At 55.7% G+C, this 26,897-nt stretch overlaps 1 protein-coding gene across 1 annotated transcript in view; it reads right to left on the bottom strand.

The window, feature by feature from the left end:
* Nucleotides 1-19,446, bottom strand: part of FOXO3 (forkhead box O3) — an 87,175-nt gene extending 67,729 nt beyond the window's left edge. The window contains exon 1 of the mRNA XM_001511115.4: nucleotides 18,461-19,446. Coding sequence (XP_001511165.3) covers nucleotides 18,461-19,102 — 642 coding nt within the window. The 5' untranslated portion in view covers nucleotides 19,103-19,446. The remainder of the gene's footprint in view (nucleotides 1-18,460) is intronic.
* Nucleotides 19,447-26,897: the final 7,451 nt, after the last annotated feature.

Genomic DNA, 26,897 nt, shown 5'->3' with positions numbered 1-26,897 from the left:
ATTCACTCCACCCTCAGACCTTCAGGACATATACATAAGCACTTGTCCAGATTTTAATGTCTGTCTCCCCTCTAGACTGTGAGCTCCTTAAGGGCAGGGAATGTGTCTATCAACTCTGTTTTACTATACTCTCCCAAGTGTTTAGTACAATGCTCTGCAAACGGTAAGGACTCAGCAACTACCACTGATTTACTGATTGATTAGGTATCTGTTCTTATACTGTCCCAATTCCCTCTCTGTAAATTCATTTTAATGTCTGTTTCCCCCTTTATACTGTAAGCTCCTTGTAGGCCAGGTTCATGTCTACTAACTCTGTGGCATTGTATTCTCCCAAGAGCTTACTCTGCTTTCTGTCTGCATGGATTGATAGTAGTATCATTTATAATTGCTACTACCCACCCCTCCCTCACCACCAAAGCCATATATTCATATCTTTAGTCTGTTGCTTTCCTCTGCTTGTAATTCATTTTAGTATGTCTCCCCCACTGTGCTCACTGAGGGCAGGGATGGTATCTAACTCCAGTGTATTCTCCTAGATACTTAGTACAGTGTTCTGCACAAAGTAAGCAGTCAATTAATACTATTGAGTGCCCACTGTACAAAGCACATGGGATGTCCACAATAAAGAAGTGACAAGTTCCCTGCCCGTAAAAAGCTTACACTCTGCTGCTGCTACTACTACTACTACTACTACTACTAATAATAATAATAGCACTTCATAAATGCTTACTACCTGCCAAGCACCACACTGAGCACTGGGTTAAGTACAAGTTAAACAGGTCAGACACAGTCCCTGTTCCCACATGAGGCTCATGGTCTAGAGAAGAGGGAGAACAATTATTGTTGAATCCCCACTTTACAGGTTAGGCACAGAGAAGTTAAATGATTTTCCCAAGCAGAAAAATCATTTTGCACAGCAGGCAAGTGGCAGAACTGGGATTAGAACCCAGGTCCTCTGACTCCCAGGCCCATGCTCTTTCCATTAGGCCACAATGCTTCACAACAGGGGAGATGAACCAAATTATTTACAACTAGAGTAGTCGACATTAAAAAAAATTAAGCGCATAGCGCACAGAACTGGAAATCAGGAGACCCGGGTTTCAGTCCCAGTTCCTCCACTGGCTGCCGTGGGACCTCGGGCAAGTCACTTTGAACCTTTCCGAGCCTCGGCTTCTCCTTCTGTAAAATGGGGGTGAGATAGAATTGAGCCCCGTATGTGGCAGGGATGCAGTCTGAGTTCATAACTTGGTGTCTGCCCCAGTGTTTAGCACACAGTACTGCTTAGAAATAAATTCCGTATACATATAAACATGAGATCTCAGAGAGAAGGTTTCAATAAATTGGAGGTCAATGTCCTTTCTTCCTGCTTTCAGCTCTTCTGGGGACTCACTGGCTAGGCTCTGCCTTGATGTTTTGGCCACTTAGTTTCAACAAATAACCCCTTTCCCTCTCCTAGCCACAATCTCCTCCTTCCTTCTATCCACTTTGGGAATGAGCACAACAAAACTTAATATAAAGTCAGGAGCTCAAAGTTAAAAGTCTTCAACCAGGTGCAATATTTACATCTCTAACTTTGCCTGAATTTGCATTTCAGATTTTATCTTAACATTGATGTTGTCTAAATGAAGTTTTACTAGGATTAAGTGCTGTAGTGAATATAATGCCCTTCCTAGCTCTCTTTCCCTGTCTTTCCCCTCCTCTAAGTCAGGCCTCAGTATGCTCTGGGCAACCTGGAGAGTGAAGTTCTGTTCACACAGGACAAATGTTAGGGCAGGGGTGCATCCACATCCTGGGAAGGCTTTGGCAGGGGTGCATCTGCACCCTGAGAATAGGCTTGGGCATGGGTGCTTCCAGGTGTATCCTGGGAACACGAGGGCAAGAGGTCACGGCTGGAGTCGGGAGCCCCAGGTTCTAGGCCCATTTCTGCCACTGGTCTGCTGTGCAACCTGGCCTCACTCTGGGCCTCAGTTTCCTCATGTGTAAAATGGGAATAAGGAATCTGTGCTTGCTCTCTCCCTATCTCTCCCCACCTCAGACTGAGGCCTTGGGGAACTCTGGGGGGGACTGTGTCCATTCTCATTATTCTATTATTGTGCCCAGTGCTTAAGCACAGAGCTTGGCACCTGGTACACGCTTAGTATATAAAATGATTCATTGTGGTTTGGTTTTGATTTTTTACGCTCCTGCATAGATCCTCAATTTATGCCAAATCTAGAGTAAACAACCCTGACATGCTTTTATGAATGAGAACTTTTCCATTTAAAAGAAAAGGGACAACATCAACAGTATTGTGCAGCTCCAGAGCCCTATCCCTGCTACCACACACAGTGGGCAAAGGGGGCAGCCCAAAAGCCAAACTTGGCTCCAGGGGGACCCTCCCTCAGGCTCCTCCCCCTCCTTCGCTTTCTCCAACAGCGAGCTACATAGAATACCACAGCCCACGTCGGCCTGGGGAAACGGCATGGAAATGAGTCTGCAAGTCTGTACTAGACTCCAGTAAAACTACACCCGATTGCAGAATAAAACACTGCACTCGAAGAACAAAGTGTGTGTCGCAGATTAATCACTTTCCAAGACTGGAGAGAAAAGATAGGATTGACAGATAAATCTTCTGGCAGCGTTGGTGCATGTACATCACCCGTCTTAGGACTGAATGTCCCAGCATTTTCAGAGGAAGTAAACAATGTGTGTGTGTGTGTGTGTGTGTGTGTGTGTGTGTGTGTGTGTGTGTGCATGCGCACACGCGCTGGGTCCCAGGCAGGCTGTGATAGCTGAAAGAGAATTCCAGACTTTCAGTTATGAAACTGTGCGTCAGAGGGTTCCCAAATGCAGGCTGCAGCCTCGAGCCCAGGCAAACTCAACAAAGGCCACCAGCTCGGCCCCGGCCCCACTCTTCTCTCCGCTCCCCTGGAGCCATCTGCACTTCTCTTCTTAACCCAAGGGGGAAACCGGAGGGAGGGGCAGAGCAGAGGAGCTGACACACTTCTGATCAGAGAGTTGAACTTCCTGCTCCAGAAGGTTTTTACTCTCACCCAAAACTACAGCACAATCACCCCACCGCTAGGAGGAGAAAATAGGTTTTGTCAGCTTCTTGGGCAAACCAGCCATGGGACTAGGCTGGGCCCACAGCTGCCAGATGAACACCCACGCTTACACTTTGGGAGATGGGGGCGGGAGGAGGGAAACATAGACACTAGAGATAAACACACACACACACACACACACACACACACACACACCCCCCACCCCCCTCCTCCCCAGACTTTGCTCTTTGCCTGGGCTCCCATCCCACCTCAGAACTCTGGTCCTCTGGAGGATCTGCTGGTCTCAGCCCCCAATCTGGCCCAGAGCCAGTGAGCAGGCAGCAGTGACCAGAGGCCCCGGGAAGTGGGGGCTCCCCAGCCTGGAGGCTCAGAGGACGGGGTCCATTAAGGAGGGAGGGGATGACCTATGGGAATCAGTAAGGCCATGAACTGGGCATTTTTAAATTCGGTTCAGACCTTGAAACGTTATGGGGCAACATAATAAACATTTCACTGGCAGCAACATTTCTTACTGAAAGTTGGATGTGATCTGCAAGACTTTCCCTGGTTTACCAGAACAAAATATTTCAGTCTTTTTCCTTCATTCCACCAGCTGCCTCCTCCTGCCTGCTGCTGAACCTCAGCCTCTTCCTCCTACATTTTATCTCCTTGCTTCTCTTGTGAACATAGGAATTACTTTGTTTCTGCTAGCTGAAAATAAGTTCTGGCTAAATCTTTTTTATTTTGATTATAAGTCTCAGAAAAGTGGGGACGTTTCTCATTTGTGATGCGGATGAGAAATACCCATCCGACTATGTTTCTCGTAACTACACCCCTGCACAGTTAGTTTCTTATTAAACGTTGACTGTGACAAAATAATTAATGAACTTGGGTGAAGTTTCCTATTTCTTCACTCTTCCTCTCTTACCCCAAACTGATGGGATCTCTGATTGTTACATTAAAACTGCAACTAAGCTCCAAATGCAGCAGGAAGGAAACCATTAATAACTCTGAACTCTGGAAGAAAAAGAGTTCTTTGCAAGAAAGGCACTATCAAAAAACAAAGCATTATTACTAATTCTCTCACTCTCTCAGGTCACAACTGCAAGTTGGCAATTTACCATGTTTTCTTCTGGCTCTAAGAGGAACAGGAGATCAAACTCAGAATTTCTTCCTTTCCAGATTTCACCTTCTTCTCATCCTTGGGGAGCGGGAGATGAGAAGGGAAGAGAGTGGGATTTCACTGTCCCTTCTGGGGGTACAGCCCTGTCTTTGCCAACTTCCTGATTAAGTTGTCTTGTTTTTCTCCATGTGTCTCCCCCGCTTAGACTTTAAGCCCGTCAATGGGCAGGATTGTCTCTGTTGCCGAATTGTACATTCCAAGTGCTTAGTACAGTGCTCTGCACATAGTAAGCACTCAATAAATACTATTGAATGAATGAATGAACTTCTGCCCTTCCTCCAGGAGTTTATGCAAGAGAGAGGAACATTGCTTTGCACTCAGTAGGCGCTCAATAAACACTACTGAAGGATGGGAGCAATGATGGAAAGAAGAGCTCACCTACAACCCAGCCATGCTGGTTGGTTCTGGACTCTGTGGCAACCCTCGCCTGCCACCTGGAAGTTCAACTCTAACATGGTGGGCAGGCACAGCTGGTTGCAGGGTTTGCAGGACAATCCCCCTGCCCACACACTGCAGTGAAACAACTGCCCACGGGTATCTTCTAGCTGCAGGTCACCCCTCTGCACGTCACCAGAGCCTCAAGAAACTGACTTCCTGTTCAGAGTCAGCCACAGGTGGGCCCCACTGGAGTCATCACAAGGCGAAAGGGCAGCAGACAAGTGACTGGGTGTGGAGGGGATGGGGGGAAGCGGGAGAGGAGATAGTTCCACCCACAGTTCTCCAGTCTGGCTCACAGTCAATCTATCAGTGGTATTTATTGAGTGCTTATTGGGTACCATACAATAGTCTAAGTAAAAACAATCCCTACCCACAAGAAGTTTATAATCTAACAGGCATTAACACAGATAAATATCCCCTTTTCCTTCTTCCTCCTAACTGGAAGTTTCTGTCTTCCCCACCAGAGTGCATGCTCTATAAGGGCAGGATCACATCTACTAATGCTACTGTACTCTCCCAAGAGCTCTGTACGGTGCTCTGATTGACTGCCCCTGTTCCTGTGCCCGCCCCATTCTGTCCACTCACCCCACCCTGCCACCCTGGCACGCAGACCCAATTTCAGAATGCTACGGGTGGGGACAGATCATGAAGCACCTGCTGAGAAGGCCTGAAATGACCTAGTGTTGACGGCCAACATGGTGTTCCTCGGACTATTTATATTCCCCAGCCACCAGTCACGTTTGGTAAGGCAGAGCACAAGGTTCTCTGTACTGGACCACAGGTTCATCAATAACAACAGGCAATAAGACTGGCTCTGAGATCTGAAACTGGTCCAAGATTTGGTCCAAGAGGGCATTTCCCCTGGGCCCACCCACCAGTCTGGGTCCAGTCCTAACTCTGCCTTGAGCTTTGGGGGCTTCTTGATCCTGTCATTCCCCACAACCACTTTGGATCGCTTATTCTTCTCTCACATGCTCCACATACCTCCAGGCTGACTCCAAGCAACTCCTGGTTCAAACCACAACCAGTATAGAAAAGGAGACAGAGAGAATGGGGGTGAGGGGGAGAGAGAGAGAGAGAGAGAACGAGAGAGTGAGAGAGGAAAAGACAGAGAGCTTAAAAAGACAAAGAAACAGACAGAAAGAGACAGTGTCTGGTGCTCCCTAATAAAAGCCAGCCCCACATCCCAGTGCCCAAGGTCCCCGCAGCTCTTCTGGGGCGAGCTCGACGGGCCATCTGCCCGTTCCACTCTCCCCCGGCCCCGTGGCCAACAGCCTGTCAAAGCTGTGGTTCCTCTGCTTGTGAACATTTCCAAGTCTGCCTCCTCCATTAGAGGCAGGGAAAGAGCCCTGCTTGCCTGTTGTACTTTCCCAAGCGCTGGGTACAGGGCATCACACTCGCCAGGCGCTCGGTAAGGCCGTTACCACCTTTCGGAGCAGAGAGTCCACTGCAACTCTGGGACCTTTCAGTTCATCGCTGCAGCTCAGGCGTCCATGCCTGTGAGGTCAAGGGTGAAGGAGGCCACATAGTTAGGGCTTGGGCCCCTGGGTTGAGATGGAGGAAACTGGGCATGCCCATGGCTGGTTTGGAAGCCCAGAGGACAGTGAAACCTCTAAACTAGCAGATTGAGTGGCACAAAAGAGGAATGGGAAGTTCACAGATCTCAGTTTACATGTCTTGTGTGATGATTTGAAACAGCCACATCTCTTCCTGTGAATTCCTGGAAACTTCAACATAAGTTAATTGGGACCAGCACAGAGCAGCGGAGCAAGTGGCGATAATCGGAAAGCGCTGCCCTCACCCAATGCCTCTTCTAGACAGCAGTCCACTTTACAAGAAGAATATTAGAAATGAGAGATAAAGATGCCCCTCCCCACTCCTGGCTGATTAAAGTTCTGAGCAGATGTCTGTGGCATGGCTGGGGGGTGGTTATGGGGTGATGGTGGGTGGTCGTGGGTCCAGGAATCAGGATGGCCATGCTGCATCTCTCTGGAGCAGGTGTGGCTGGTCAGGGAAACTAGGGCAGTTGGCCCAGGCTCAACCGTGGCCTGCCTGCCTGCCCCCAACCCAGCCAAGGGCCCGAGACTCTTTCCAGGCTACATTTTCTGCTCCATCCCTGCCCCCACACCATCGGTACCCAAGCTGGGGGGTGGGGGAGCATGCACCGGGGAGGACAGCTACAGCTCTCCCCATCTCCAGAGTTGTCTACTATCCTACCTCCTCCAGGAAGCCTTCCTTGATTAAATCACCACACCCTGGTCACATCAGTCCACAACACACCCTCAGTTAGCCCTTGTGTACCTAACTCCAGGCCTCTGCACTAGTGAACATATGGATATTTTTCTTTAAATTTCATCTCTACATTCAGTTACTTGTTGGTGCTTCGTCCTGACGTAGTGGAACTGCTTCCTGCTTTATCCTAGTTCTCACCTCCCCCCCACCCTCCACCCCCGCTTCACTATTTGCAAATATGCCTTGCCTCTTCTCCCCATTACACTATATGCCCTAGAGGTGGGGAACATCTTGCTCTTGCTGTAACATCCCAAGTGCTTAACATAATACTGAGCACTGAGGAGTTACTCAGTAAATACCAGTAATTGATGGCCTGACTTCCTCTTTCCTAATTTTAGGCCTTGGGCCCATGGATGAGTTCGGCATAGCCTAGCGGGAAGAACTCAGAACTAGAAGTCAGAGTCCTGGGTTCTAGTCTCAGCTCTGTCACTTGCCAGCTTCGCTACCTTGGACAAACCACTTAACATCTCTGGGCCTCAAGTTCCTCATCTGTAAAATAGGGATAAAAATACCAGTTCTTCCTCTTAGGCTGAGCCTCACGTGGGACAAGGGCTGTATTCAATCTGATTATTTTGGCACATAGTAAGCGCTTCACAGATACCATAATAACAATTATTACTGTTCTCATTTCCGGGGTCAACTAAACTCCGAAGTATGAACGCAAGTTCTCCCTGAGAGGCCAACTGTGGGTAATGTCCGCCCCCACCCCACCCCTCTTCTGCCACCAGGCAAACACCTGATTTCCCTGCTGGACAGATGCAGCCAGACTCCCTCAAATCTCCGTCAGGGCGAGCTCAGCCGGCTGGCCCGACTTGATAAAACGAAGCACAGTCATCGGAGCCGAGCAACGCCGCTCCCGGGATGGAGTGAGTTGGGCTGGTTTCAAGGCAGAATCAAGGAAAGCTGCTTGGTCTGGGAGAGCTGCTCGACCAGGATTTGGTTCGCTCTCACACTTACAAGCTTAGGGGAGCCTGGAATTAAGTACGCTGAAATGAAGGTCTGATAGAATCACAGCAGTGCCTGGTCTAAAGTACACCCACCCCATTTCTTCTGAAGGCTTGTTCACATGACTCCCACAGAGAAACGGGTTCCAAGAGGACACTGGAAAACCCTCCCTAGGGGAGCCAGACACCACTCCCTTGGGGGTGCGGAGCTGAGGGACGCCTCAGAAGGAAGAAAGAATAGACAGAGAAGATATCTGATAAGCAGCAGCACCGAGTAAACACTGGAATGGGAGTAAGAAGGACCGGGTTCTAATCCCAGCTCAGTCATTTCAATCAGTCAACTAACCAATCCTATTTATTGCACGCTTCATGTGTGCAGAGCACTGTTCTAAGTGCTTGGAAGACTACACTCTAACAGACTTGGCAGATACATTTCCTACCCACACCTGCTGGGTGACTGGGGACAAGTCGCTAACTTCTTTATGCCTCAGTTTCCTCAGCTGAAAAATGGACATAAGATACCCATTCTCCCTCCTCCTTAGACTGTGAGTCCTATGTGGGGTAATAATAATAATAATAACGTTGGTATTTGTTAAGTGCTTACTATGTGCAGAGCACTGTTCTAAGCGCTGGGGTAAACACAGGGGAATCAGGTTGTCCCACGTAGGGCTCACAGTCTTAATCCCCATTTTACAGATGAGGGAACTGAGGCACAGAGAAGTTAAGTGACTTGCCCACAGTCACACAGCTGACAAGTGGCAGAGCTGGGATTCGAACTCATGAGCCCTGACTCCAAAGCCCGTGCTCTTTCCACTGCGCCACGCTGCTTCATTGGGTAGTGACCGAGCCTACCCCAGTGCTTAGCACAGTGCTTGGCCCACTGTCTTTAAAAAATACTATGATTAGTCCTGTTTCAATATTTGTTTTTGAACAGGATCACAGGCTGCACATGTAAAGAGCAATGGAGAACTGAAACGACTACCCGGAGAATTCAAGATAGTGGGCAGGAAAACCCACTTCAGGTCCCAAACACCTGTAAGCGTCCTGCAACGCATTTTGGGGGCCAAATTCTCTGGCCCGTTGATCGCAGCCTCCCAATTCTTCCTTTTCCCTGGCAGGGTCCTGGACTCACAGGTTAAAAAGGGGTCGCAGTATCCCATTGCCAGGCTGATGCCCCAGTCTCCCAAACCGAGAACCGCCCCAAGGACCCGAGCGGCCGCCCCTCTCTCCAGCTTCCCCGGCCGGAACAGGAGGGCGTTATCGGGTGGCACCAGCCCGGTTCCTCCAAGGTTATCATCATCAGGGCATTCACGCTGCCGTCTGGCCCGGGACACTGCCAGGCTCCCACCCTTTCTCCAGAAAGGTCACGAGCTTGTCTGCGGATGACAGATAGGTCCAGGATTGCTCAGCGATCAAGGGTCAGTCCGCCCTATGGGGCAAGGCTTGTTTCCGGCCAACAGGGCTGGTTTCGGCCAGAAAGCAACTGTTCTGCTCCAAAAGCCTCCCGAAGGCCTGAAGTCGCCCAGGGCCATCGGCCTCTCGAGATCGGGGAGAACCCATGCAGCAACACATGGTGGGCAAAGGGGGCAGGTGGCAGGAAAAAGGCTCCTACTGCCATCTTCCCAGCTCGTGCAACTGAAGCTGTGGCCCACGGTGGCCCGACTAGCAACGGGAGGCACGGGCATGCCTCTAGGGAGGCGGCAGGGCCCCTGGTAGAGAACCAGAGTGGAGCCGGAACCAAAGACCCGCCTTCTAGTCCCAGCTCCCTGCCACTGGCCTGCCAAGTCACAATTCCCTTGAGCCTCAGGCTTCCTCCTCTGTAAAATGGGAATAAGATCCCTGCTCTCCCTCCCTCTGTGTCCGTGATCCCATGCGGGGCAGACACTGTGTCTCATCCAACGATCTTGTATCTCTACTAATACTACTACTAATAATAATTATGGCACTCATTAAGCACTATGTGCCAAGCACTGTTCTAAGCACTAGGGTAGATACAAGTTAATCAGGTTGGACAGGTTGGGGCTCCCGTTCTTAATCCCCATTTTACAGATGAGGTAACTGAGACCCAGAGAAGTAAAGTGATTTGCCCAAGGTCTCACAGCAGACACGTGGTGGAGGCGGGATTAGTAACCCAGGTCCTTCCAACTCCCAGGCCGGTGTTCCATCCACTGAGCCACGCTGCTTCTACTCCAGCACTTAGCTCGGTGCTTGGCACAGACAGCGCCTCCTACACCCTATGATTACATTACCTAATACAGCCCTGAATACCGAGTACCGAAGATCGAATACTGAGTCCCGACCCACATTGAGGGCCTTCCGTACCCCGGGTCTGGAGCCAGCCTTGGGGGTGGGCACAGGCAGGCAGACGGTGGCTCACCTCCCTGTGTCGACCACTCTGGCCCCCCTGAGGGAGGGATCTTTGTTGCCTTGGGAATCAGCCAGCTTAGAAGCTCAGCCTGCACGACCCCTCCCCCAGGGGCCTGCCCCACTGACCTAGATTTCAAGTTCTTCTCTTGACTTCTCAGCCCTTGGATCTGGGAGGACCAGGGAAGGGTCCATCGGTGCCGAAAAGAATCCACAAAATTGGCACACAACGCACCTGTGCCAGCGAGTATGGTCCAACCCGCTCCTGCGGCTGAAAAAACCCAGAGATGCCGGCCTGCCCGCTGCTCTGGAAGACCAGCTTCCTGAAACCCGGGTTACCTCAAGGGCTTCCTCCCGCGCCAAGGGTTAAGACAGGGATCGCACAATTCTTGGACCTCAAATCTGGTATCTGTCCACCATCCTCCCCCCGGACACGCCTGTGCTCTCCACAAGCAGGTGGGGAGGGGCAGGGAAGATCCCTCCGGACCTGCCCCCTGACATAGAGCCCCACAGGAAGGTGGCCGGCCAACGCTGGTATCGATGCTCTGGGTGCGACTCCAAGTCAAGGAGAGTGAGTCACCTCTGCAGTGTCATCAAAGGAATTTCCACACCCAGGGCTAGAAGCTGCGTCCACCTCTTTCTCCCTCAGGCAGCCCTGGCTGCCAGGCCTGTCCAGGGGGCCTCCGCACTACTGCCAGCTCAAGGGGCTCTCCAAATTCCCTGACATTCACCTTCCTGGGTCCTGTGTTGAGGGACCCACAGGTGGAGGAAGTCTGGGCCCGAGGCTGGTGAGAACAGGCTACTTGCTTACTCATCCCAGGGCACTGTTGCTATGCGGCGCGACACACCAGAAAAGGCTCATCTCGACCCACCCAAGTCATTTGTGTTTGAACCCTTACTCTCCAAATGGGGTATCGCTTCCCTCGAACCCCATACCGTCGGCCCACATGCGTGTCTCTATCGCTTGGCCCCGAAGCCCATCAACACATCCATCAGCCAGTCCAATGTGCTCTTCCTCCTCTTCACACAAACCCAGCATGATTAGCCTTTCCAGCTCACTCCTCTTCCCCACACAGATCCTGGATGGTCAGCCCGACCAGCTCATTCCTCCTCCTCCTCCTCCTCCTCCTTCTCCTCCTCACACAGACCTAGAACTGTCAACCTGTCTGGCAGACTACTCTTCCCACTCCTCATGCATACCCTAATTGGCGGGGCACTAAGTAATACTGAACTTTGAAAGAGGGGCCTCGGCCCTTACAACTAATGTATATGGGAACATTCACCCATAGTGAACTCTAGGCCCCAGAAGCCCAAAGGGAAAAGCATTAACCAAATTTTCCCCTCAAAGAGGGCTCAGATGCAAAAGACGGCCCCTGGGGTACTGTTCAGGCACTGGGGGAAAGACGTGGTTCATCTGAGCCAAACCCCTGCAGCACGGAGGCGAATCATTGGTCATCTGTGTGGCTAAGACAAGAGCAGGCTCGAGGCCTGAACCGGCCAGATAATCGCTATCTCAGTCGGCGGCTTTGCCAGCGACACCTGACCCTAACTCCCATAAAAGGAAGCAGCTGCACACGGTTTATAGAGTATCACCCTCGCTCTCAGAGGATGGGGAACGTGCCCATCTGGGGAACCTGATCTGAGAGAAATGATCAATCCTGCCCTTTTGCCTCAGACCCCAGAAGCATCTCTCCTATCCAAGCTCTGCAAACATATCTGACCTACTGTGGCCTGGCCACGCGGGCAGCTTGGGGCGGGTCCTCCACATCCGTGGCTGCCTCCTCCCTGGTGCTCCCGAATCCTCGGGCATCCTCCTCTCCTGATCACTTCCGCCGGGAGGGGTTCTGGCTGCATGCACGTGCTGTGCTGGGCTGTCGTTGAGGGAATGTAAACCCGGAAATGCACTCACACTTAGGCCTTTGCCAATACGGCCCCTGGGCTAATGCTAAGCCGTCTTTCTTTTCCTCACCCTCCCCACTCATTTTTCCCCACTCCCTTGGCCATTCGGGGTGGTAATGGAGCCCCACTCAGAAATAGCCACAGGCTCTAAGCCATAGAGCATCTGAAGAGGTTGGGCCTGTCAGCTTCTCTCCTGAGCAACGGGCCGGCACACCAGAGGCAAGGCAATGGAAAGGCTGGTTGGAAAAGGGACAAAAGTAGAGCTAGAGCTTCTCCCGGCCACACATCACACTTCACACTTTGCATGCTGTTTTCGATACTGCCAGCAGGGGGCAAAATAGACAGCTTTAAACCCAGCTGGGGTGGGGGGAGGGGGGCGCGGGGGCCTTCGGTGGGGCCGGACGCCATCACCTGCTCCTTCACTAGCACCAGCTCTGGTCACTTGACTCTACCGTCTTGGTGGTCCCCAGCCCAACCCCTTGCCTTCCATGGCCAATCTCTAGATGGCAGTTGAGCCTCCACTCATCACCTCCAGAACTTCACCTCCTGTTTCTTGGCCCTGTTCCCTGGGGTCCTTGGGCGTGGAGCCCTGGGGTGCCCTCATCCCCATTACCCAGCAGGGAAAGAAAAACACCTGGAGCTCCATGGAGCTACGGAGCCCCGGGTTCAATGCAGGAACGGCGGGCCGGGGCTACACCAGTAGCAGTAGCAGCAGCAGCAGCAGCAGCAGCAGCAGCAGCAAGGGTACTGACTGGGCACTATGTACGACATTAAGCACTTGGGAACATGCTGAAAGCAAGACCCATGCACCCTGTTCCCAAGCGGCTTAGGCTCTAGTGGGGGAGTCAAGTGGAAAGAGAAGTGGTGCGGCCTAGTGAAAAGAGCACAGGCCTGGCAGGCAGGGGACCCGGCTTTCAATCTTGGTTCCACCACTTGCCTACCGTGTGACCTTGGCCCTGTGCCTCAGTTTCCTCATCAGTCAAATGGGAATAAAACACCTGTTCTCCCCCACTTAGACTGAGAGCCCCATGTGAGAATGGGACTGTGTCCAACCTGATGATCTTGTATTTGCCCCAGCACTTAGTATGGTACGTACTGTAGGTGCCTAACAAAATACCACTATTACTAGTATGATGATAATTATTACCATTTTCAAACCGTGGGGGCAGGAGGAAGAGCGCCGGCCAGAGACGCCAGGAGCTACCCGGCTGCCCCTCAGGGCAGGGATCAGAGTAACTGAAGGAGCACAGTCCCAATGATGGGAGTCCACATACACTCTCAGTTACACACCCATTCACTCGCACACAACTCCTGCTGGGGGGAATTTCAGAATTTCCTGCCGCTGCTTCTGAAAGAGGAGAAGGGAGACTTTGACATGGGCAAGGGCAAGTGCGCTGGGATGTACTTTTGCCCAGGAAGACTGGGATTGATGGAGGGAAGAGGTGACGAAGACGATGAAAGGAGCGGGCGGCCTGCTCACCGACCAATCTGCTCTCCAGGCTGGTGTCGGGCTGGACCAGCCACCGAGGAGGCGGAGGAGTGAGGAGGCTAAGGACGCGGCCTTCTGAACAGGAGGAGAACCACACCTTGATTCCTCGTGTGAACGCCCTCAACCTCATCCTTTGAGTTTCTAGACACCCCCGACAAATCAAACCTGCTTTCGTATTTCAAAATCCAATGAGCATTATAGGGGATCTCTCCTAGATTTTCACCTTGACTGTTTTATTGGGCTAGGAAAATGAGGAGAAATCTCATGCGGGCTTGTCAACTCCCTATGCCGGCTGTGCTTTCGGGCCACCGGAAAGCTCCGACAAGGATCGGCCGGCTCCCCCCGGGGGCTGGGCCGGCCCCTGCTGGGGATAGCTGAAGACACCTGGGCCTAAGGCACGCCCAGAGAGAACAGTCAGGTGACGGAGTCTTCCTGGTTACCTTCACCCACAAGAGAGGCAAAGAGTGCCTCGGAGACCGGACCCTGTGAGAGCAAACAGTCCTGAAGACTGAAACCAAACTGAGCCGTTGGGAGCTCTACGCTCTGCTCTATGCTCCACGGCATTCAGCTGCAGTTGGAATGGTCTTTATGGACTCCTGCCTGGGCCACTGCACAGGCAAGCGCCAACAAGAAGTGATGATATCACTGCCTTACTGATGCTGGACGTCGCTCGCGGCACCAATGGCCAACAGCAAGAACCTAGAACAAAGTGCTGCCCAGGACCAGGCACCAGGTGTAAGGGACGTCACAGCACCATGTTCCCCTGGGAGCGTGGAGGTGGGGGCAGCTCCTAGGAGGCTCCCAGCCCATTCAAGCCGCCCGAGCCCAATCACAGACCAGTCCGGCTCCTCTACAAGTCAAGGACTCAGACCCTTGGCCACACCTGGCTGGGCCCCTCTCCTGGGGTCAAGCTGGGCTCCTCTCTCCCTCTGCCCCAGGAGCAGGTAGGTGTGGAGGAGATCCCCTGAGTTTGCCTTGGTACTTCCAATCCCGGCTGGACCTACGCCTAAGGCACCCATTGGCCCGACCCCTGTGGAACGGTCGGCTCAGGTGGCCGCCGGAGACTACTGGATTGGAAGCTGGTGTAGAGTCCAACCCCTTGCTCCCTCGTGGGACCAATCCCAGGCTGTGATGATCCAGAGGTGTCAGCCACTAGACAGAGCGCATGCCCACACTGTACAAGAAAGGCAACCGGCTTTCAGGTTCAGGGCTTGCAAAATGTCCCTGTGGCTCACCACATTTTGAAATTTTCAAGTGACTTATCACTGTGGGCCATTGCACTAGGCCACGGTCAAGGGGGCACTAAAGAGAGCGACGGAGAAGAGCCATGAGCAGACAACCCCTCAGGGCCCAGCCCCCTCCTGGTTCCCCAGAATAACCCTGGAGCAGAGGAATCCCCGATCGAGGCCCCCAGTGTAATGGACGGCCCACCGGAGGAACTGGGAGCTGAAGGCCGAATCCACTACGGGCTTTTTCCCGGCTCCTCAGATGGGACATTTTTCAAGACCTTCGAGGGAAGAGCTCGCCTCTGGAACACACGTCCACATTTCCCAAGTGGAAACAGCTTTAGCTTTCAAGTGGGAATTACAAAGAGTATAAAAGGTTCAGTTACATAATGTTCTTTCAGGGTGTCACTTTCCTAAAATAGAACCTTCCTAAAAATCTCCTAAAAATAATTCTACTGAGGCGGCACTTTAACTTCCACCAAGGAGACAGATGCGACAAAGAGGTGACAGGAGGCGCCCACTTGGTCGTCCTTTGGAAAGCGCCACGTGTCGGCTCATAGTGGGCAGGTGCGAGCGTCAAAGCTCCAGCATGTCCCTTTTTCGGGCCCAGGCCACGCTTGAGAAAGAGGAAAAGCGAGGATGGCATTGGGCTGGGGAGAAGGGGAAGGACGTGAGTTGAGAATCACTGACGGGTACTTCTGGAGGAAGTTACAAAACAAGCATTTTAGCAAGAGGGGTCAGGGCCCGAGACAATCTTCAGATGGCCTGGGCGGCCTCTCTCTGCTTGAGCTACCACTTGAGAGCAGAGGGAGAACAAGAGCTGGCACAACCTTGCCAGGGTGAGTGCAAACCGCGGCCGGCCTGGGATGACGATGATCTCACCCCATTTCTCTGGGGCAGCCGTGCAGCTGGGGAAGATGCAGACACCAAAGACGACCCGAACGACAGGCACGAGAGGGTGGGTTGGGGGGCTCCCATTCTGGGTCAGGACGGAACTGGCACGGTTTAAAACGGTCCGAAGGGTGCCTAGCAGATCGAGGGCAAGTGCCTTCGGCAAACCCACCTCGACTCACATCGGCCCCTCCTGGGAGCCCACCGCCAGAGAGGAAACCCCTCTGACCAGGCAGCGAGGAATGGGATCCAGCGGGAGCTGTCCGGAACAGGCGCACCGGAGCGTCTGGCGTGCCATCGATCCGTTCACGGAGGGAACACCTGCGCTGGGCCCAGCGGGGTCACCGACTGTGAGCAGCACGGCTGATGTGTAACCCCCTCCAGTGACTGACAGAAATACTATTACTCCTCTTCCAGGGCTTCTTACCCATCAAATGCAGGAGAGACTTGGCCACCAGAAGTGGGTCACAAAGCTCTCAACCTCCCCGCTCCTGGCCTCCCTGGCCTCCTCCCCTGTGGGTCCCAACAAGCCATGCAAGGCTGTTAGTCACAGGAATGCTAAAGACCCTGCCCCCCACTTTCAAAGGGCTCGCCTACCCATCAAAGGTAACAAGTTTGGTAGTTCTTGCACGTCCGCATCTTTTGATGACGGTCCCTCTCAGAGAAACTTTTGAACTAAATTATATCCCCAGAACCTCCAAGGATCAAAGTTTTCATGTGGTACATTAGCCTTGGTTTCCAGTTAGCGAAGCAGAGAAATGCAGTCAACAGAAGACTACAAATATAAATGGTCAGCAATCTGCCTCTCTATATTAGGCATACTTAACCCTCTGCCGCTTCAGCCTAGAGGATGTTTCATAACTCTTCAGAGAGATACATGAGCTAGCAGGAAGGAAAACTGAAACCAGAAGACAAAAGATTGGCCGTGGCAATTACTGTCACTCTAAACTGTGAAAATCCGGGGCTCGGCCAGGATCAATTTGGGAACATCACCTTCATCGATACAAGTCTGGTGTAAATCGAGGATACTATTGTGCGACTGACGACTGCACGCTCACTAGCCTGTACGGTGGAAGTTCCCAATGACTTCAAGCTACCCTTTTTACAAATCTCGACAAACACAACTCGACACTCTTTCCCCTAACTCTGCATTTGGAAGGAGAAAAAAAAATCCCTCATTAGTAGTAATGTTTCAAATAACAGAGATCAAGTCCAGAGCCGAAACGCACGCAAAAGGGTTTCTTATTTGAGAAGGCTCCTTGCTTATCGAACTCCCAGCTCATCTGTTTCTTACATGACCTAAGCTCTTTTCTCCACACCAAATATAAGGAGGCCGGGGACGGCAGACCTTCTGCAGTTCTTTTAACGACTAATACCAGTCCCTCAGAAACTGAGGGCCCATCCCACTCCAGCCTCCCCTCCTCTGCAACTGGCACTAACAGCCGGCAACTCGAAGCGTTTTGCGAAGATGTCAGACTTTATCCCATTCAAAATGTGTAGTGCCAACGTTAGCAGATGGCGAAGGAGTAGAGAGGCGGGCCGACTGGGGTCGCGGGAGCCCCCCCCCCCGTCCCCCGGGCCCCGGTCCGGCCCGACGGGGATCCTCGGCGGAGCCCCGACCGACAGCGGCCGCCGCGTCACCGGTGACGTCACCGGACCCGCCCCTCCCCCACCATGTGCCCCAAGCCCGGGGGGTGGGGGGATGGGGGAGTGGGGGGGGCGGGGCCCGGGTTTGGCTGGCCCCGCCCCCCGCTCCCGGCCCCTCCCGCACTAATAAGCATAATAATGTTGGTACTCGTTAAGCGCTAACTATGGGCCAAGCACTGTTCAAAGCGCTGGGGTAAATACAAGGTAATCAGGTTGTCCCACGGGGGGGCTCACAGTCTTCATCCCCATTTGACGGAGGAGGTAACTGAGGCACAGAGAATAAGAATAATAATAATGTTGGTATTTGTTAAGCGCTTACTATGTGCCAAGCGCTGGGGTAGATACAACGTCATCAGGTTGTCCCACGTAGGGCTCACAGTCTTTTTACACATGAGGTATAGGAGGCCCAGAGAAGTTAAGTGACTTGCCCAAAGTCACCCAGCTGACCGGCGGCGGGGTCGGAATTCGAACCCAAGACCTCTGACTCCCAAGCCCAGGTTCTCGCCCCTAAGCCACGCTGCTGCCCTAGCCATCCGGCGGCGGGCGGCTGCAGGGGCTGCAGGCCCCGGGGTGGGGGGTGGAGGGGCCGGGAAGGGCCGGGAGGAAGGGTGACTATGGGTCGGCCCGGCCGGGCCCGGCCCAGGGCGGCGCCGCACGGTAATTGGCACCGCGGAGCAGGAGTCCGCGGGAGGGGCCGTTCCCGGCTGGACTTGGGCCCTGTGCGCCCGGGCCCCAACCCCACTGCCCGCCCCCGACGTAAACCGGGGTCCGGCCGGACCAGCGGTTCCCCCGACCGGCGCCGCTGCCCGGACCCAGCACAACGCCCTAGACGGGGCACCGACCCAACACCGCCTCCTCCTCCTCCTCCTCCTCCACCCGCCCTGCCGCCCCGCACCTCCCCTCGGCTCGGACAGGGAGCCGAGCCCCCGCCCCCCCGGCCCGGCCCGGCCCGGCCCGGCCCGTCCCGGCCCGTCCCGTCCCGTCCCAGACACCGCGCGCCCGGGAGAGGCTGGCAAGGCCCCGCACGCCCCCCGGGCGCCCCCCGCGCGCCCCCCGGGCCGCACCTTCCAGCCTGCGGAGCTGTTGCTGTCGCCTTTATCCTTGAAGTAAGGCACGCTGCGCACCATCCAGTCGTAGATCTGGGAGAGGGTGAGGCGCTTGTCCGGGGAGCTCTCTATAGCGCGGGTGATGAGGTCGGCGTAGGACAGGTTCCCCCAGGCGTTCCTGCGGGACGAGCACTTCCTCGGCTGCCCGGACGCCCCCGTCCCGGTCCCGGTCCCGGTCCCCGCCGGCGGCTGCGGCGGCGGCGGCGGCTGTTGCTGCAACTGCTGGAGCGGCGCCGGCGTCTGCCCCGGGCCCAGCCCGGCCGTTGGGGGCGGCGGGGGCGGCCCGGGCCCGTCCTGCGCCCCGGAGGCCGCCAGCCGGGCCGCCCCGTCGGGGAGCAGCGCCAGGCCGCCGCCCGCGCCCCCGGAGCCCCCGCAGCCCCCGGGCCCGCCGGCCTCGTCGTCGTCGTCGTCCTCCTCCTCGGGGATCATGGAGCCGGCGGCGGCGGCGGCCTCCCCGGAGGGCTTGGCCGGGCTGGCCTGCAGCTCGGGCCTCTGCAGCGGCCACGTACACGAGCGCGGCCGGCTCTGGGGCTCGAAGTCCGGGTCCAGCTCCACGTCCAGCGGGGACGGCGGGGCCGGGGGGGACGGAGCCGCCGCCATCCTGCCCGCCGGCCCCAAGGGCTGCGGCGGTGGGGGACGGGACGCGGAGGGGGACGGAGGGACGCTCGGCCCCCACCGGATCGACAGGTCCCGGACGCCGCCGCCGCCGCTCTCCTCTCCCGTCCCGTCCGGTCCTCCTCCGCTTGGCTCCGACTAGCCCCTTAGCAAGCCCGGGGCGCGGGCATCCTCGGCCCAGTCCGAGCGTCCCGATTCCTCAGCGGCGGGGGCGGCGGCGAGGGGCAGGATGAGGTCCGGAGGGGGCAGCCCCTCCCCCAGCTGGGCCAGATGTGCAGGCTCTCCGGGGCCTCGCCGGGCCAAGGTGGGAGGGGGCACAGCGGGGGCGGGGCCGGGCGGGGCGGAGCACGGCCCCGGGGCGGGGGGAGGGGGGAGGGGGAAGGCGAGCGGAGGAGGAGGAGGAGGAGGAGGAGGAGGCGGCGGCGGGGGTGGGATGGCCCTTTAAAGTCGGGAGGGGTGCAGCTCCTCGCCCGTTCGCCCGCTCGCCCGTCCTGTGGGTCTGCCTGCCCGTGTGTCTCTGGGCTTCTGCCTGCGTGCGCGTTTGTTTATCTTTCGCTCCGCGCGGCCGCCAAAGCGCTCCGGTGGCAGGAGGAAAAGTCGGGGGCGTCCTCCGCTCTTCCTCCTCCCCCCGGGCCCGGGCCCCCGCCCCCCCACCGGCAGAGATCACGCCGGATCCGTCGGGTCGCCAGTCACCCGACCCTCGGCGCTTCTGCAGGTCGACGTCGGGCTCCGGAATTGGCTGGAGGACTTTTTATCTCCCCCCCCCCCGCCCTTTTCCGCGCCGGAGCCGAGGGAGGGTTAACGTGCATCCGATTTCATTCCAGCCCTCGTCGCTGCCGGGGCGAAGGGCGACGAGAGGGAGGGAGCGGAGAAGGAGGAGGAGGAGGAGGAGGGAATGGAGGAGGAGAAGGTGGTGGTGGTGGCGGCGACGACGGAGACGGCGTTTCGCAGCGCGCCGAGCGGCGCTAAGGAATCCACCCTGAGCTTGTGTCGGGAGGTTTTCGTGCCGTCCCCGCTGGTCCCCCGGGAAGGGAGCTCCAAGCCCCGGCTCCCACAGGCCGGGCACCTCCAAACTCTCCCCGAGGTCGCGAGGGGATCCAGGATCGACACGTTCATAACCTCCTGGCCGCCGCCGCCTCCGACGCTGCTCCTACTGCTGCCATCTTGACAGCCGTTTCCCTTCGCTCAGATCCTCCGGGAACCCTGGCAAAAGACGCGGAGAAAGAGACCGTCAAGGGGAGCGGAGGAGGGGGGGCGGGGGACGGAGGAGAGGGGGGAGAGGAGGACCGGCCGCCAGTGAGGCAGAGGCGGGCGGGCCGGGGCCGGGGCCGGGGCGGGGGCGGGGGGCGAGGGCCGGGGCGGCTGCACGCCTCCCGCGCCTCCTACCTCAGCGGCTTCCCTCCCGGGGGGCGGCGGAGAAGGCGAAGACCCGCAGGTCCTGCGAGCCGGGCGCGCCAGGGGTCGGCCTACCGAGGGCCGCCGGCTGCCGGCCGCTCCCCGCCCGCTCCCCGCCCGCCCAACTGCCCGCCGGCTGCCACCCTCCCCGACAACGCCGACAACGCCGCCTTCTTCTTCCACATTCCTCTTCCTACCAACCAGCGGCCGCGGCGGCAGCAACACAAAGTTATAGACACACGCAGGGGGGCCTCAACCTAAGCTGACAGCGGCCCGGCCCCGCCCCGGGGAGGGACCCGCCGACCGACAGACAGACCGACGGGGACGGGGACGGGGACGGGGGGAGGAGGGGAGAAGAGGGCGGGGCCGGCTCCTCCTCCCCGACCCCCTCCTCCCCCCGCCCCCACCCGCCCAATAACTTCAGGAAAGGCGCGGCCTTAGAAGGCTGAAGTCGGTCCTCGCCCCCGAGGAAGTCCAAATTTGCGGTCGGGTGGGTGGGTGGATGGATGAGGGGGGGGTAGGGGAGGCTCTGCGGAGGCCGGGCCCGCTCCGCCCCGACCCGTCCCCCCCGTCCCCCGCAGGTAGGCCCCGGGCCCGGACGCTGCGGGAAAGAAGCCTCTCCAGCCCCAAACTGGGCTCTGAGACCCACCGACGGCTCTCAGGTCACCAGGACGGGGAGGTGACCACGTCCCCGGGACCCCCTCCGAGCCCCCCGCCCGGCGAACGGAGTGCCGGCCCGCTACTTCAGCAGACTTGTGAGCCGGGACTCCCCGAGCCTGCCTAAAAAGCAAGGCCCGTCCACCCAAACCCTCACTAAACACAATGCTTCCCTCGGAGAAGTATCGTTTTTAAAAAAAAAAAAAAACCAACTAATTCAGGAGGAAATCATTTCTCAATCTTAAATGGACCTTAAGCTGATAATCAGCGGTGGTTGGATAATGGTTCTCTTTTAGTGAATGCACCTTAACTGGGCATTTGAACTATTTCAAAATAGCTGTTCGCCCAAAGGAATCTTTTACCGTTCATTACGTTATGAGACCGAAATTAGATGATAGTTCGGCATGCATCATCTACATGATACATGCGTGTTTTTTTTTAAAAAAAAGGGGGTTGCAGAATAGTTCATTCTTCATTTTCTTTAGCCTGGACAGGAAGTGGTTATGGACTTGGATCCCAGGGAAAGATTTGAGTTCCAGATGCCAGCCCATAGAGGGCTTTGGCCCCAGAGCTCTCTCTCAGTTGGACTACCATCCTCACTGACCGCAGCTCTGACCAGATTTGAGAGTTGGTAATCGGGACTGGAACGGCCCAGAACAGTGGCTTTCGGACCTCTTTTCTCTTTTCCCTCCCCCCACCCCCCGAAGCGTGTCCCCCTCTTCGACAATACTTGTTCCCCTTTTGCCCCCACACTCACCAGGAAAGGCTGGCACCTCTGATAGGGAGCATTTTCTGATAAGGCCCAGAATGCAATAACAGCAGAGGTTTGGCATCTCCTGTGCCCATTTTTAAGGAAGTTCACCACTCCTTTCTAGCAGGCAAACAGCCTCTTATAGAGGTTTTCCAGTCCTAACCAGGCTCTTCAGCAGCATGGCATAATGGATAGAACACAGGCCTGGGAGTCAAGAGGTCATGAGTTCTAATTCCCACTCTGCCACTTGTCTCTGTGTGACTGTGAGCAAGTCGCTTCACTTCTCTGTGCCTCAGTTACCTCATCTGTAAAAAATTGGGATTGAGAGTATGAGCCCGATATGGGACAGGGACTGTGTCCAACTCGATTTGCTTGTAATCACCCCAGTGCTTAGCACAGTGCTTGGCACATAGTAAGTGCTTAATACAACCATCAATTCTTATTATTTTTTTCAGTCGTCATGCCCATGATAGGCACTAACCATCCCCCACCGTTTCTGCTTCTCACCCCCTTCCTCCCTTCCCCCTAAAACACAGAAATGCTCCCACTGCAAATCACTGTTCTCAAAAGGGTGAAATGCAAACTGAAGAATGAGAGGCTGGAAGGAGGCTGATGGGCCCGGGGTGGGGGGAGGGAGGCAGGCACGGGAGAGAAGGAGTTGTTCTTTCTGAATGCCAATTCTGGTAGCTAGATTTGCTCAGTTCTAGAAGTTTGTCTAGTGGATTCTTTGCCTGAGAGTCAGAAGGTCTTGGGTTCCAATCCCATCTCTGCCCACTTGTCTGCTGGGTGACCTTGGGCAAGTCACCTCCCTTCTCTGGGCCTCAGTTACCTGATCTGTAAAATGGGGATTAAGACTGTGAGCCCCATGTGGGACAGGGACTGTCCCCAACCTGATTACCTTCTATCTGCCCCAGTGATTGGAACTGTGCTTGGCACATAGTAAGTGCTTCACAGATAGTATAATTATCATTCCCATGCTTGAGGAAAATACTTTTATGTCTCTGATCCCTATTAGAGTATTAGCTCCTTCTGAGCAGGGGACCGGCCTTGTGCTTCTGTTGTACTTTCCCAGGAGCTTGTGCTCAATAAATTCCACACCTACCACTACCGTGGAAAGATAAGTTTGATGTAGTAGATGGCTTACCTGGAAATGCTATGTGTCCTTTGTGTCTTTCACACCCACTTGTCCAGAGATCCAAGTTTGGAGACCAACAGTTTTTGAAGTCAAATAGTTTTGGGGGATAGAAATAGTCTGTAATAAGAGCAGGATTGGATCTTTACCTTCAAAGTAACTTCTCTGGGATCTATGCCTACAACAGAGTGGACTGAGCTCCAAGAACGGTAAGACGTCCAAACATTTCTTTAGCAAAACAGAATTCTCTGAGAATTAAATGGAGAAAAGACAGTCGTAGAGGCCCGTACAACCAAAACGGTGCGGTAGGAATTCGTTCAATCGTATGTATCGAGTGCTTACCGTGTGCAGGGCGCTCTACTCCGTGCTTATAACCAACCAGGACAAAAAGCTGAGAGTTTTTGCTTGTGTGCTTTCCGTTTTATAAATTTTACTGCGTTTCTAGGCGTATTTATTCAAGTGTAATATGCAGACTTTCCCCTTGTAATCGTGTGACGAGATTGGCACAGCAGGGGACCCACGGTGGGTATATTGGGCTGTGGGTCTCTTTAGCGATGGGGATCGGTCGCGTGTTCCTGTCCCGCCCCGCAGGAGGGAGGGAGCTTTTCTGAGGCCCGAGTTCGTCCCGGGCTCCACAGCGGCCCATGTGCACGGCAAAGGGGGATTCGTAGCGTGTAAACTTTAGGACTGCGCGTTCGCTGGGAGCCGAGCCGGGCCGGGCCGGGCCGAGCCGAGCCGGGCCGGGCCGGGCCGGGCCGGGCCGGGCGACAACGTGCGGCCTTGGACAAGCTTGGGCCGCGAGCGCCACCTCGGCGGCCGGAGCGTCGCCCAGGGCCGGGGTCCGGGTCCGGGTCCGGGTCCCGCCGCCGCCCGCGCCCAACTTCCCGCATTGGCCTGCCCTCCGGGCCCCCCCGCCCTCCGGGCCCCCCCCGCCGCCGCCCCGCCCTCCGGGCCCCCCCGCCGCCGCCCCGCCCTCCGGACCCCGGCCCGCAGGCTCCCCGGCGCCGGGCGGGAGGGCGGGCCGGAGGGCCGTCACTCAAATGACGTCACGCCCGCCCCCGAAACCAAGCTTGGTCGACGCTCACAAACAGATGATGTCATTGTATCCACGAGCGCGTGATCGGCGACCCCGCCACCGCGTCTTCATTGGGCAGGGCGCCTGCTCATCCCAGCCAGCCGGCTGACGATTGGCGGGGCCGCGGGGCCTCCCGCCCTCCTCCTCCTCCTCGTCCCCCTCCCCCTCCGCAACAAATAATAAACAATCGAGTAAAATGCGGCGGCGGCGGAGGAGGAAGAGGAGCCGGGGAAAGAAACGGGGGGATGGCGGGGAGAAAGAGTTGCTCCGGCGCGTCCCGCCCCGCCCCGCCCGAGGGTCCGGCGCGAAACGGCAGGGGGCAGCTTTAGGAGGCGGCCGCGGCGGCGCGAGCCCCGGCCGCCCGGGGTGGGGAAAGGTGGAGCCCGGCCGCGCGGGCGGGAGGGCGGGAGCCGCCAACACGTGCTGGAAGGAGGCGGGGGGCGCATGCTCCCTGCGGCCGGCCGCGGGGGGAGGGAGGGCGCGAGCGCGGCCGGGCTGGCGCGCGCTTATTTACCGGTGCACGTGGGGCTGGACGTGGAGTCGGCGGTTCCCCGAGCCCCCTCGCGGATGCGCCGTCTCCGCACCCCTGCGCCTCCTCCTCCTCGGCCGCCCGCCCGGTGCCACCGGCTCCCCCAAAACTTGTCCCGCCCAAGCGGAGGCCGGCTTCACGGCTGGGCAGGGAGGGAAGGAGCGCACGCCTCCCCGCGTCCAGCGGGCACCGGCAGGAAGGACCGAGGACGACGAGGTTGGGGAGCGGCGCGGTCCGGCCCCGGGACAAGACTCTCTTCTTCTTCCTCCACCTCCTCCGGCGCCGCGGCGGATCCCAGCAGCAGCAGCAGCAGCAGCAGCAGCAGCAGCAGCAGCAGCGGTCCCTGGGCGGGGGGGCTCGGGTTTGACCCACTGGACCCGCCTGCCCGGCGCGCGCGCGCGCCCCCCCCTCCCACCCCGCCTGCCCGGCGCGCGCCCCCCGTGGCCTGTCCCGCGGCCAGCAGGGGGCGCCAGAGCCCAGCGAGGGCAAGGCCTTCTGGAGCGACTCCTCCCGCCCCTCTTCCCGGGCCTCTCATGACGATGACGATAATAAATCATAAATAATGTCGGTATTTGTTAAGCGCTTACTATGTGCCAAGCACTGTTCTAAACCCTGGGCCAGATAGAAGGTCATCAGGATGGACACAGTTCCTGTCCCACATGGGGCTCACGGTCTACATCCCCATTTTACAAATGAGGTCACTGGGGCCCAGTGAAGTGACTTGCCCAAGGTCACACAGCTGATAATAATAGTAATGTTGGTATTTGTTAAGTGCTTACTATGTGCCGAGCACTGTTCTAAGTGCTGGGGGAGATACAGGGTAATCAGGTTGTCCCACTTGAGGCTCACGGTCTTAATCCCCATTTTACAGATGAGGTAACTGAGGCACCAAGAAGTCAAGTGACTTGCCCAAAGTCACACAGCTGACAGGTGGCGGAGCGGGGATTAGAACCCACGACCTCTGACTCCTAAACCCGAGCTCTTTCCACTGAGCCCCACTGTGATGATGGTATTTGTTAAGCACTTACTATGTGCCAAGCGCCAGGGTAGATACAGGTTCATCAGGTTGAACACAGTCCCTGCCCCCCACAGGACTCACCCTCTTATCCCCACTTAACAGAGGAGGTAACTGACATTCAGTGAAGTGACTTGCCCAAGGTCTCACAGCAAACAGTTGGCAGAGTGGGATTAGAACCCAGGTCCTTCTGACTCCCGAGCCCGTGCTGTAATAATGATAATAGAAGCAGCGTGACGCAGTGGAAAGAGCACGGGCTTTGGAGTCAGGGCTCATGAGTTCGAATCCCAGCTCTGCCACTTGTCAGCTGTGTGACTGTGGGCAAGTCGCTTAACTTCTCTGTGCCTCAGTTCCCTCATCTGTAAAATGAGGATTAAGCCTGTGAGCCCCACGAGGGACAACCTGATTCCCCTGTGTCTACCCCAGCGCTTAGAACAGTGCTCTGCACATAGTAAGCGCTTAACAAATACCAACATTATTATTATTATTAATAATTGTGATATTTGTTAAGCACTTAGTAAATGCCAGGTACTGTACTAAACACTGCATACAAGCAAACTGGGTTGGACCCAATCCCTCACCCACATGGTGTTCAATCATTCATTCAATAGTATTTGTTGAGCGCTTACTATGTGCAGAGCACTGTACTAAGCACTTGGAACGTACAATTTGGCAACAGATAGAGACAATCCCTGCCCAATAAGGGGCTCATAGTCACAATCTCATTCCCCATTTTACAGATTAGGTAACTGAGGCACAGAGAAGTGAAGTGATCTCCCCAAGATCACACAGCAGACAAGTGGGGGAGCAGAAATAGAACCCACGATCTTTTGACTCCCAGGCCCATGCTCTATCCATTATGCCATGATGCTTCTGTGCATAGTGCTTTGTTACCGGGTAAGAGGGAGAGAAGGGGTGGCAAAAAAACAGAATTGACTAATTTTAACCCACCATTTGCCTGGGGATTCTCTCTCTCCTCTGCTTCTCCCCCTCACCCATATTCAGTGTGCCGAGTCAAATCAATAAATGCTGTTTACTTCCATAATGATTACTGAATCTGCTCCATCCTCACCAACCCAATGGCCACCATGCTGTTCCAAACACTTGTCTTATCCCAGACTGTTTACCACATTAACTTCTTCCTTGGCCTTCCTGCCTCCAGTCTCTCCCCATCAACAATGAGTACTGCATTCTGCTACTGGGATCACTTTTCCAAAATGTTATCC

The sequence above is a fragment of the Ornithorhynchus anatinus genome, chromosome 19 (assembly GCF_004115215.2).
Source record: "Ornithorhynchus anatinus isolate Pmale09 chromosome 19, mOrnAna1.pri.v4, whole genome shotgun sequence".
NCBI lineage: Eukaryota > Metazoa > Chordata > Mammalia > Monotremata > Ornithorhynchidae > Ornithorhynchus > Ornithorhynchus anatinus.
Note: the sequence above shows the minus strand (reverse complement) of the source record. Positions and strands in the feature narration are given on the sequence as shown.